This window comes from Ptychodera flava, chromosome 14 (assembly GCF_041260155.1).
Source record: "Ptychodera flava strain L36383 chromosome 14, AS_Pfla_20210202, whole genome shotgun sequence".
Lineage (NCBI taxonomy): Eukaryota > Metazoa > Hemichordata > Enteropneusta > Ptychoderidae > Ptychodera > Ptychodera flava.
This window is the reverse complement of record NC_091941.1, coordinates 7,729,576-7,741,045: the sequence shown is the minus strand read 5'-3', so window position 1 is coordinate 7,741,045 and position 11,470 is coordinate 7,729,576. Positions and strand designations below refer to the sequence as shown.

Sequence of the window (11,470 nt, the reverse complement as noted above, 5' to 3'; positions counted from 1 at the left end):
TAATGATCCTGAGAGGGTTGTTAGAGCTGAAGTAGAAAGCACTGTATCGGTGAGCTGTGAATTGCTCGATTATTAACTTACATTTCCATTCGCAGTATCTGTAATCTGTACAACTGGAGATACAACAGACTTGGAAACCTACCCCATGTCATGCTGTGGCATGAGTTCCGCCGGGCAAATCCTGGATTTGTTCACGACTTCCAGCTGATCAATGTGGAGAATTTCAATGGAGTTGGGGAGTCAGAACCCAATCCATATTTCTTCCAGGTTTGTGAACTTTGTTAATGTGTCCATCTTTGTGATGATTATTGTGCAAAAATCTAGCCTTGTCTAGGACAATAAATGATTTCAGACATCATGAGTTGTAACATGGACCTACATGTATATTGTATAATGAATACAATGTTGATTACGCAGTAGCTGAACTGATAATACTGAAACTTTCAGTGGAAAAGTAATTTTTGTGATTGGATGAAATCTCTCTCAAACTATGCCTTACGTATTGATGTATTCAGTATTTCTAATGATGTTTTATTTTTCTAAATCCCCATGATGACAGAACTTGGCTGAAGCAGAGTACATAGTGGCGTTATTTATGTACATGAGATTGCTCGGCTACCCAGCTGACAAAATCAGTATACTCACCACTTACAATGGCCAGAAACATCTCATCAGAGACGTGATCAACCAAAGGTGTGGAGATAATCCGCTAATTGGAAGACCAAGCAAGGTGAGAGGCTGTTTTCTTAAACAATTTTGTGGGTGCATTGAAAAATTAGTTCTGACTAAAGGAAAAGGTCACCTCGTTATTTCTTGCTAGAAACTAATCTTTTTTATCCATCAATGATTAGCTTGTCTATCACAACAACTGATGTTCACTTGGTAGAGATACTTTTACTATGCAGAAGGATAGTGTGATTGCATACTACATGATACCTGTACAAAATGACATGTTTACAATGTGACCTCACACCGGATAGCACTTCGCCAGATTGCTTACATTTGTTGTGTTAGTCCACATGACATTGATAACAGCTCAGCTACAAAATGTATTCTGTCTGTGCTCATTATCTGGAAGATTGGATGTTTGAGATGAGGCTAAATCTTACAAACTCTGGCACTGAGAAGACTGCTGTTGTTACAGTTGATTTTTAATGCACATGCTCACTTTATTGTTTTCAACAATACACTGTATCCATTAATCTGATTGGTTTAAACGTTTAACAGGTCACGACAGTTGACCGTTTCCAAGGGCAACAGAATGACTACATCTTGCTCTCACTTGTGAGAACTAAAGCTGTCGGCCATCTTAGGTAAGTTCTTACTCCTTCTCTATCAAGATGTCTGTCCATTCTAGCAGGACATTTCAGTTCAGTTTAAATCACAGAAATGAAAAGAACTGTGCATGCATTCTTAATTGTGTGTACAATACTATTTTTATGGAACAACTGTTCAGTTCTTCTCATTGCTGCAGTTAAAGTTAATGTGTTTACAACGTCTTGTTTTTGTATGTGATTTCTATACTTTCAAGTGTTCAGAATTCTGTGTTGAAACATGTTTCACAAGTGTTTCTCACTATGTTCAATGCAATAATTATTTCACAGAGATGTGAGAAGATTGGTAGTAGCCATGTCCAGAGCAAGACTTGGTCTGTACATCGTAGCTAGAGTTTCTCTTTTCCAAAACTGCTATGAGTTGTCACCAGCCTTCAATCAGGTCAGTTTGATCTTTCATGTATCTTACTCCTGTCACCCCCTCCCCATGATTTTACTGGAACCCATTGTTTTCTATAGACCTGTTTACAGACAAGTAGGGGTAGCTCTTGTAGCTCTTTTTTTCTCTGTCTCATCCTGATGGAACGTTGGCTGGATTGGTACTAAAATATCAAACAAACATTTCAAACTTTGCCGTAAAAAGATATATTATTCATCCTCCTGCTTCCTTTGCGGAAAGATTTCACAAAAAAATTTGACAATCATTGGGTTGGAGAAAGGTTTACAAAAAATGCAGCACTCCGCTTAAACATTGTCCATGCAGTGCTAGTAGCTGCAATCTGACATCAATACCTAACTACAAAACAGGATTTTTCCTGAGTTCATTTCGAGTACAGAGTTTCAGAAATCTCTTACCTTGTTACTGTTCATGATATATTAAGGCAGTTCACAACAACATCTTCCATACATTCTTGTTTACAGTTGATGCAGAGGCCATTACAGCTTCATTTGGTGCCCGGAGAGAATTACCAGTCTGGGAGAAAGGTAGGCTTGATGTCACATGTCTTGTCACTAGCGTTTTATGTGCGGCTATTATTACACTATAGATTTGTAAATGCATGTGGCAGTTATTGTGGCACTCAGTATGCTGGTTTTGCACCAGATTATGTGCCAGTAGATCTACTGGAAGGCTTGCTAACTTTGTGTCCAAGTTCGTGTGAAGCATGTACCCCTTTTCACGGCTGGCTATACCTCTTGTTTTCATTGTGATGTACAATGACGGTGACTGCTGAATAACAACAGTAAGGAAATTATTTGATGGAGTAAATGTTGGTAATATAATGGTGATGATACTAAAAGTAATGATAGCAGTGATGATGATGATGATGATGAAAGTGATGAAAGTAAAAATGCTGATGAGAAAACTCACAGAATGGTACTCCAATTGTTGGTAACAGTCTTTGTGATTATTTACCATATGGACAGGGGTCCTGAACAACAAAAAAACTGCAACATTAATATGTTAAAATTGTAACATTTCAGGTGTCAGATCCAATCAGATCACGGACCATGGTGATTGAAAACATGCCACGCATGGCACAGTTTGTCTATGATTTCTACAAATCAATGGTAGAGACAAAACCATCGCAACAAATGGTAAGTTCATGTCCTCTCAACTTGTGATGACCAAACGATGGAAAAGGTACATGAATTTTCAACACCGATGTTCTGTACAAGATTTCCTAAGGTTTGGTCAAATTTAATCCTTACTCTTTGACTAAGATGTCTGTTTAAAATGAAAAATGTCACCCAATGCCACACAAACAGCAAAGTAATGTTAACCATTAAATGTTCTTTCACTTAAATTATGTGATTTTGAAAAGAACACCAAAATTGTGTTACAGCGTGTACTTCTGTCTTGGTGTTTCAAAGAGGTATATTTGTATACAAACTTTTGTGTTCTTATCATTTCTCAGAGGAGAATGCCCTCACTACGTCCACCAGCCACAGAGAGAAAAGTTCAAGAAGAAAGTAAAGAAGAAAAGAAGCAGGAACAGACATGATTTATTCAGAGCCTGGCAACCAACTGGATTCCAGAAGAAAAAAAACATTTCTTCTCTTAGTCTCTGAACTCTCCCGTTGCAGTTATGAAGCTTTCAGAGCATATACCCCCTCAACAAGAACTTTATATTCTTAGCATTGAACAGTACATTGCTGTTCATAAGGATGTGTTATCTTTAACAAAATAGGACAGTAGGCTTCAGAAGTGCCAAGGTCCAAAGTTTGTCATCAAAGTGAAAAAGCTGAATATTTTGAAGTATAATTTGTGCTTTGCATTAGGGATGATAGTTCTTCTTTAAGGTTTTACTTTAGATTGGATGAGACAAATATTTGTCACTGTGAAAATTTGACTGCCACTATATACAAGAATCTGTATTTATATTGTTCTCAAGACTTTCAAAAACTTTATAATTCAGAGAAAAAAGTTAATCTTAGTCTACTTATTATGCTCTGATGTCAATTCGACATGAAAAAGGTTGTATTTTTGTGAAAAACAAATAAAGTTTGTTTTTATTATAAACATAACCATTTTAAGTGAAACTGTGCTTGATTTCGTATTTTTCTGGTATCCAACCCTTAACCTCACTCTGTGGCAGCCATATTGAAAAATCCACATTTTTGTATTCCACTCTTAGTGACTAAAATTCCTTGTATCTGCTTTGTCTGTATATTTCTCAACCCTACCAGTATCATTTGGCCAAAACATCCATATCATTATATAGAAGCACTCCATTAAACCAGATACCTTCTTTCAAAAGTAGGAGCAAATGTCAAAAAATAAATCATCAAATTGTTTTGAAAGTTGTCACTGTGGTTGCATATATTAGAAAATCTACCAGTTTGCATTTTGGATTGTAACTGGTGCCCCAAACTTTTGATACTTCTTTAATAATATGAAGACATTTAAGTTGGCTGAAGATTACTCTGCATCATATAAGCTGCTTTGACAACTTAACTCTTTCACCACCATGGTTTGTCCCAAATCCATTGTTTTCTATGGTAAAGTTGGACCTGTATACAGGGAACTGGAGGTGAAAGGGTTAAACCAACCAGAACAGTGATGTGAAATGCTTGGAAAATGCTCAGTTATACACAAATACATGAGAGTCAATCCTAGAGTTCCAGCCAGATCTTTATAAAAGGACCTCACCATCCATTCATTTGCAGAGATGCTCATGACGACCATTCAAATTCAAGAACCTACATTGGATTTGGTGGAGTCCCATGACAATCATTTGGTGGAGTATTGATGGAGTCCCATGACAATCACAGAACAATTAAATGACTAGAGAAGCTGTGTGGTTTTAATTTGAAGCTTTCAAAGTTTGATGACTAAAACTTTATAAAAGTTGACCTTAGTGATTCAGAATTACACTATTATTATACATGTGTTACATAGAACCAGCTATATCAAATTTAAAACAACTAGCAGAGCTTTGAACTCGCTAAGTACACAAGATTTCATCCTACTCTCGGGTACAGAGGTTCAACATTGCCGTTGAAATTGATGGGAGGGTATTTAGTATTCTCTATATGAAGGACCATTCCAGAAAAAGCCCCTGAAGTTCTGTACAGAGAAATCAGGCAATAAACTTTTCTGTACACACTTTGATAAGTTGGTCATGACAAAAAAAAATTTGTGATTGAAAAGAAATATGATCAAGTGTCACAGTTCAGTTGTCTTTGGTCAAAACTGTCTGTACAAGATGCAATAGACAGTCAATAATGGCAAGGTAATTGGGACTAAGAATTCATTCCTGTTCTATATTAGTTTTGTAATTGTGTTACTGAAAATTTAGCAGATAATTTGGAGATTGAAACTAGCCTGTAGATATCAGGAAGCCTGCACAGCTATTCATCAGAGTTGGAATTGATATAGTGAGATTTCAGAAACAAAAGACAAAACAAGTTTTAAAATTAAAATAATTTTATTTTCAAAAGATACGTTTTGTACCTGCACATGGAGATGGTCACAAACTGTTGTCAGTCATGTAGCTTAGAATAAGGATGTGCAAATACTAGTACTTAAAGTTTGAATTCTCGCACCAAATGAGTTGCAATGGATTTGAAATGGCAGGCCAGGACAGATGGTAATGGATAGAACTCCTTGGCGAATAAGCATATGTAGCAAAATCAATCATGTTGCTTTGCTTTGTGATTATTTCCTGCCCAATTAAAGCTAATTTTCCATGCAGAGGTCTTATTTCTACCAAGTACCAAAGTGCACAGTTTATAACCTCATGATAACACGACAAAATCTGATGAAAGATAGTGTCATATTGAATGCAATGTTGTGAGTATGATTTGAATGCAAGTTTGGAGGCCCAATGTTCTAAAACATACCAGTATCAGTAAGAGCCAAGTGCTCTCATGCAAACACTTTTACAGCTCCCTCCTGATTGTGATGCATGGTGCAGCTTAATTTAGATGAAAATGTTCTCAATTTTTGATGAACTTGCAAATCAAGTTATCTTCCACAAGTTCAGTTTGATTTACTGTGTCATCTGTTCAATGCCAATCAACAGTCTGAATATGGATGTTAAAGGGAAACAGTCATCGGAATTGCGCCTCTGTGAGTTTATTGTTTACAATGTATTTCGTGCATGCTATCTAGATGCACCTCATCATCATAGCTGCAACATTTAAATTATATAATGTAGATTATGACAGACATGTTTTAACTTTCATCAATCACCATCGTACCTTGGATACAGTGTTTACATTGGTCGTATGGGCCCCATACAACCTTACAGTGCAGTTCCGACGATTGTATCCCTTTAATTTTTGGAGTATCAAAATCTCACAGGTTCTTGGCAGCTGTTCTGAACTCTAATTTATCATATCCTGTGATGTCAATTGGGTCTATGAGGCTTTTCCATACATCAAGTTTGGTAATACAAGGTTTAATTTCAAATATTGCATGCACATGTACTGGGTGTCTCTGAACCATGCAAAAATGTTTAGAGTTCTCTCCCCTTGTTTCTGGATAAAGTAGTAGTGTATTTGAAAATCCAATTAGCAGGATATGTAAGAAAATTTATAATTATTTTGCGACCTATAATGATGGTATTTGATAAAAGAATATAACAAAACACTAAAAAGTGATTTGGAAAGTAATGTAGAATACCCTAATCAGAGATTTCTAAAACTCTGAAAACTTGAATTTCACATTTGTTTAATTTCCTTTCATTTTACATTTTCCATATTTTCCTTTTCTGTAAGTTTTGCATATGTCTCTATTTGTGCATCCATTTTTTTATTTTTGTTTGTTTATTTTTATGTAAATTAAAAAAATGACAATCTCTAAGTTTTGTACATTGTGTTTAACATAAAGACAAGATAACTGCTCTTTAGAATACTGGATCAGAACAAAAAATTGACCGAGAATGAGGACAGATGATGTACATTTGACATATGACTGTTCTCAGAGGTATTTCAGTTTATCTTGATCAGTTAGTAAGACATGAACAATGCCAACAGTGGCAGCTACGGGCAACAGAAAGAGTTTGTAGCTCAGGCTCATTCTACAAGCCATCATCCAAAGAAAAAACGCCATTATTCCAAAGATGACACCAGCTCCAGCTTTCTTCACTGCTGGTGGACCGAATACCATGAGGGCGCCACAGAGAACTTCCACACCGCCCACCACGGTCCGGAGCATGATTGGCCCTGGTCTGTAAGCCCAGTTAGGAAACACTCGACTGAATTCAGCAAACGATTTTATCTGAAATAAAGCAAAAACATGAGCACAATTAAATACCTTATTATGCACTTTTGATTTATGTTGTCTATTTTGCATGTGAGACTGTTAATGTCAATATTTTAACAAGGAAATTCTTGATCCCAGGTATTCAAGTATTATCCCAAGAACATAGCTGTGTCCATTGTCTGACACTTAGAAAAGTCCCCTTTTCTAACTTCTACTGTCTATGGTTCACTGTTACTCTAGTAAACTGAGCTTCAGTTGTCAAAAGAATCTCTTTTACAGCTAAATCCTCGCATAACTGTGTTGCTCTGGACCCTCCCCACCTGGAACTACTGACGACTCCCTTGAAGGCAGCATTCAAAGCGACCCTTTAGTAATTACAGGGGGGGTGGGCTGGGGGAATTAGGGGAGGGTCACTTGTTATAAACTTATCTTGGGGGAGGATCACTTTTAACAGAAGTTAACTTTATGGCCAAACCTGTGATTGTCAATGTGATATTTTCTGAATCGGAAATCACCAACGAAATTCACTGATTCATTTAAATACATACACATTATCCATAAGTTGCACAAGCAAAGAAGATGCAGTGGTATCCTACATTAAACACCTTGAACAGTTAAAACTGATGAAAGACAAGAGACAAAAACATGTGGGACAGGTGGCAAAGTGTATATCAATTATCAATTGTCTATAAATGCACAAATATTTTCAGTTTTATATTGGAAAAAATTGTTCATACTTCTCTCATAGACCACCATGTATAGTGAATAAACATTTCAGAGAAATTTAAAAATCAAATTTCTTGCTCACACTTGGTCTTGTAACTACCCCAGTCTAATCAAGAACATTACTATCAATAATCAAGTGTACATAAATACACATATTTACCTAGTTTTGTATTGGAAAAAAATTGCTCATAGTTTCCTCATAGACAACCACGTAACATTTCAATGAAATCCAAAAATCTAATTTCTTGTACACAAATGCACATTTTACTTCCCAATTCAAGCAAAATACATTTAAATACATTATCAAACATATATAAATGTACAGATATAGTTTGTTTTGTGGGGGGAAATTGTCAATAGTTTGTCAGATAGTTTGTCCACTATATCAGCCACATCTTGTCTTTTTATAGTTGCACAAAATATGGTGACCCTCCAGCAAATATATGAAATATCATGTCCCTTCAAGAATGCTTGCTTGATAAATTGTGACCTTCAGTCCAAAAATGCCAGCCCTTCCCAAATTTCTGTCCCTAACTCTCATTTAAATTAGGGACCGTCTCAGATTGTCGCAGAAGTTCAAGAAATGAAATTCCTCCATTTAGATCAAAACCTCGTCCCCCCCTCCCCCTAAACGAAAGTTCAAAAATGCAAAATGTTGATGTCTACCTGAGAGTACAATGTAGCATTTTACCATAGCTACTGAAGAACTTGTGATCACAAAATAAAAGTGCGAAAGTGAAGTTCACTAATTGAATGGAGGTCAAACCCCTCCCCCCGTAAACAAACAAATTTCGCTTTTTGAACTAGTGCGACAATCTGAGACAGTCCCTTAGCTGAGACTGTTTCAGTTATTCCTGGAGAGAATTGTGACCACAGTGGGGGGTGGGGGGGGGCGGGGGTCAAGTTTTAGAATGTCGGATTGGGGGTCACATTTTATACAGGAGGATAGGGAAGGGTCACATTTTACAGTACAGGTGTGCAAGGAATTCCGTGGCCCACCCCTCTGTAATTACTGAAGGCTCCCTTTAGCTAAGTAAAGAGTCGGATAGCAGGCAGGACCAGGTTATTATAGCCCCAGCTACGTGAGTACGATGCTGTGTATTCCCTGACCGTAATACACCTGGAACACACAGCATCGTACGCAGGGCTAGCTTCAACATTCCCGGTGACCTTGCATCAGAAAATGCCAATATAGGCTTTGGCATGGCGATACATAGTTGCAGTACTGTTGCTCGAGGTTTTAGGCGATACACTACAGCTGACACTATAGCCCTATACTTGTACTATTGTACAGATACCCTACCATTATATCGCCAATAGGACCGATGGGCAATACTTTGAAGCTACCCGTCGTCATATACAGTGAACCAACGATGACTGCGCTGTACTTCAGGCCTTGCGCTAAAAGATCCATCTTTCTCAGGTCCTATTTACGCAGTCATATATTCAATCGATGATCCCAGGCAGGTTCTATCAAGCGAACTTTACACGTCAGTGTACATAGTGTACATGTTGATAGGTGCCAAAGTCGATGTCAAAGGTAGAGCATTGCGCCCTCTTGTGGTGAGACTGAAAGAAACCCGAACACGATACTATACTCCGTGTTTACTGGACAGTATTTTGTATGCACAATTTTATATTTTGTGTATTTTGTGTGACAGTACTTCTGGTTAAAGTTGAGTGTTACCCTGGGAGTGAGTTAATACAAGCAGGATATCATGTTTTTCATCCAAAGGTAATGTTATATCATAGAGACTGCACTTTTGTAGAGCTTTGTTTCCGCTTCATGATGTTTAGCAAAAATTAAGTTGTGTCACATATCGCAAAGAGCAAGTGGTTATCGATAACGTGGAACTGTATAATATTCAATTTAAAGTTAATTTTAAGTTGGTTCAACCAGTATGAAACGAAAACAATGAAGTTTTACAGAAGTTTAGAGTTGACAAGGTGGAAGCATTTCTAAGGATAGAAATAAAATATACACATAATTTGTAATCGGCAAGCAGTGGTCCCCCGAACTTTATCATTGCATGGCAAAGTATGCATGATGTTTAGACAGAGATATCAAGTTTAATTAAATATTGCTGTTTCATATCAGTCAAGATATTCATCTTACTGTTTTCAGACGTTTGTGGTCGAAGTAGTGTGGTGCCATTTTGACCAAAAATGGTCAAATACTTCAGATTTTATGTTTTGAGGAGAGTGATCACTATGCTCGCCATAGACATCCATCAACCTGTACACCAGCAAGTAATAATAATTTATCATTTGTGAGTATACACATGTAGTTTAAGTTTACCCTGAAAAATTGTTGTAATGTTTTATTTGGCAAAATGAGTAGCTGAGCATGTAAAACTCTCACGGATTCATTATTTTTGAAATCAAATTTTTATCAGCGTGTCTTTGTTCAAACATGTAATTCTGAGATCATAATAAGGGAGTGTATCCTTGGAATTCAAAACATAGAGTGTAATCAAAAGTTTGATAATTTTCACTCTCCTTGCTCTCTTCAAAGGAGCTGTTGAACTTGCTACCCTGAAATCACCTAGGCAAGTGCTATAGTACTCGCCTATGTGATTTCAGGGAAGCAAGTTTAAGCTCTCCTGCCATTTTGAAAATATATTCCCTGATACTGTGTCCTGATGTAATTCAAGAACAGTGACATTTTGAAGCATAATTTGACAATTTCCTTGGAAAATGTTTCCATTGAGACACAGCTTTGTGAAACATGTACAGCATTTGCAAGAACACTTCCACTTGAATAGTTTAAATTGCCCAATTTCAAGCTTTGCATGTGTATCTCAGGACAAAACCGAATTATGAGCATTTGTCAACCATGAGCAAACACTTTTTGAGGGCGCAATGTCTCAAGAGACAATTACTATTACTCTATGTTTTCATTTCTTGTATATGCCAAGTGAAGGCGAGTTATTTTAATACAACTTTGTAATATACATCTGGCAGGCACGGTTGTAGGAGAAATTAAAGACACATGAGCATAATATGTACTGATGATGAACATTGTAGAAGTTTCTATTCTTGGATTTGTATAAACTAATGCATGGTATATTGTACCGGTATTTGCTCTTAATGGGCGAGAGTAGAGGATTTGAGCAGTAGTTCTATATACTGATTCCTAACTTGTCTTGAGGCCGATTCTAAGCATTCAAGACCTGCTAGATTATTCCAAGAAAGGCTTGGAAAGTCTATTTAATTTGACGAAAACCCTGACAATATACACCGTTTTTAGCAATGGACAACTTGTCTTACAATTGTTTGTTTCACATTTCTCTGAAAGTCGATCTGCACCTGTTTTTATCAGGTAAAGCCCGTACAGTCTTTTTATTGTCCAACAGGATGTTTTCTCAAACACCCATTACGCTGCAAATGATGCAGCTATGGTCTATTTATCTGTCTCTGGATGTGCGTATGTCTGTGTTTATATGTTTGGTGATGAGTAGGAAATGTGCATAAACGGTATTTTCGTGGTACAACATTTTGTACACAAACTTTAGTGGGTTTGTGATGGATTCTCCAATGTATCTTGACTTACAGTACATGTATTACTGAAAACATGAATCAGTTTTCTTAAAAGCTTGAAAATTTAGCCACTGCAGCAACTTCGGTTTTGACATAGTACATAATCAGACAGTCTTCAGAAAGATGAAAAAGTTATTAAAGTTGACGAGCAAAACTTTCAGGAAGTGTCCATTTCACATAATTATCTCAGATATGCTCGGATACCAGTAAACGTGGTTTG

At 36.9% G+C, this 11,470-nt stretch overlaps 1 protein-coding gene and 1 long non-coding RNA gene across 3 annotated transcripts in view; one reads left to right on the top strand and one right to left on the bottom strand.

Annotated features, from left to right (window-relative positions):
• The window catches only part of LOC139149165 (RNA helicase aquarius-like), a 41,353-nt gene extending 36,424 nt beyond the window's left edge, over positions 1 to 4,929 (top strand). For both annotated transcript variants that reach the window (XM_070720737.1, XM_070720739.1), the window contains exons 35-41: positions 96 to 267; positions 560 to 730; positions 1,228 to 1,313; positions 1,605 to 1,716; positions 2,196 to 2,258; positions 2,757 to 2,870; positions 3,191 to 4,929. In XM_070720737.1, the coding sequence (XP_070576838.1) occupies positions 96 to 267; positions 560 to 730; positions 1,228 to 1,313; positions 1,605 to 1,716; positions 2,196 to 2,258; positions 2,757 to 2,870; positions 3,191 to 3,277 (805 nt within the window). In that variant the 3' untranslated portion in view covers positions 3,278 to 4,929. The remainder of the gene's footprint in view (positions 1 to 95; positions 268 to 559; positions 731 to 1,227; positions 1,314 to 1,604; positions 1,717 to 2,195; positions 2,259 to 2,756; positions 2,871 to 3,190) is intronic.
• Positions 4,930 to 5,184: 255 nt separating this feature from the next.
• Positions 5,185 to 9,252, bottom strand: LOC139149166 (uncharacterized). Its single transcript, XR_011556080.1, has 2 exons — positions 9,014 to 9,252; positions 5,185 to 6,999 (listed from the first exon to the last, which is right to left on the bottom strand). It is a non-coding gene; the product is annotated as an uncharacterized lncRNA (long non-coding RNA).
• Between the last annotated feature and the right edge of the window lie 2,218 nt (positions 9,253 to 11,470).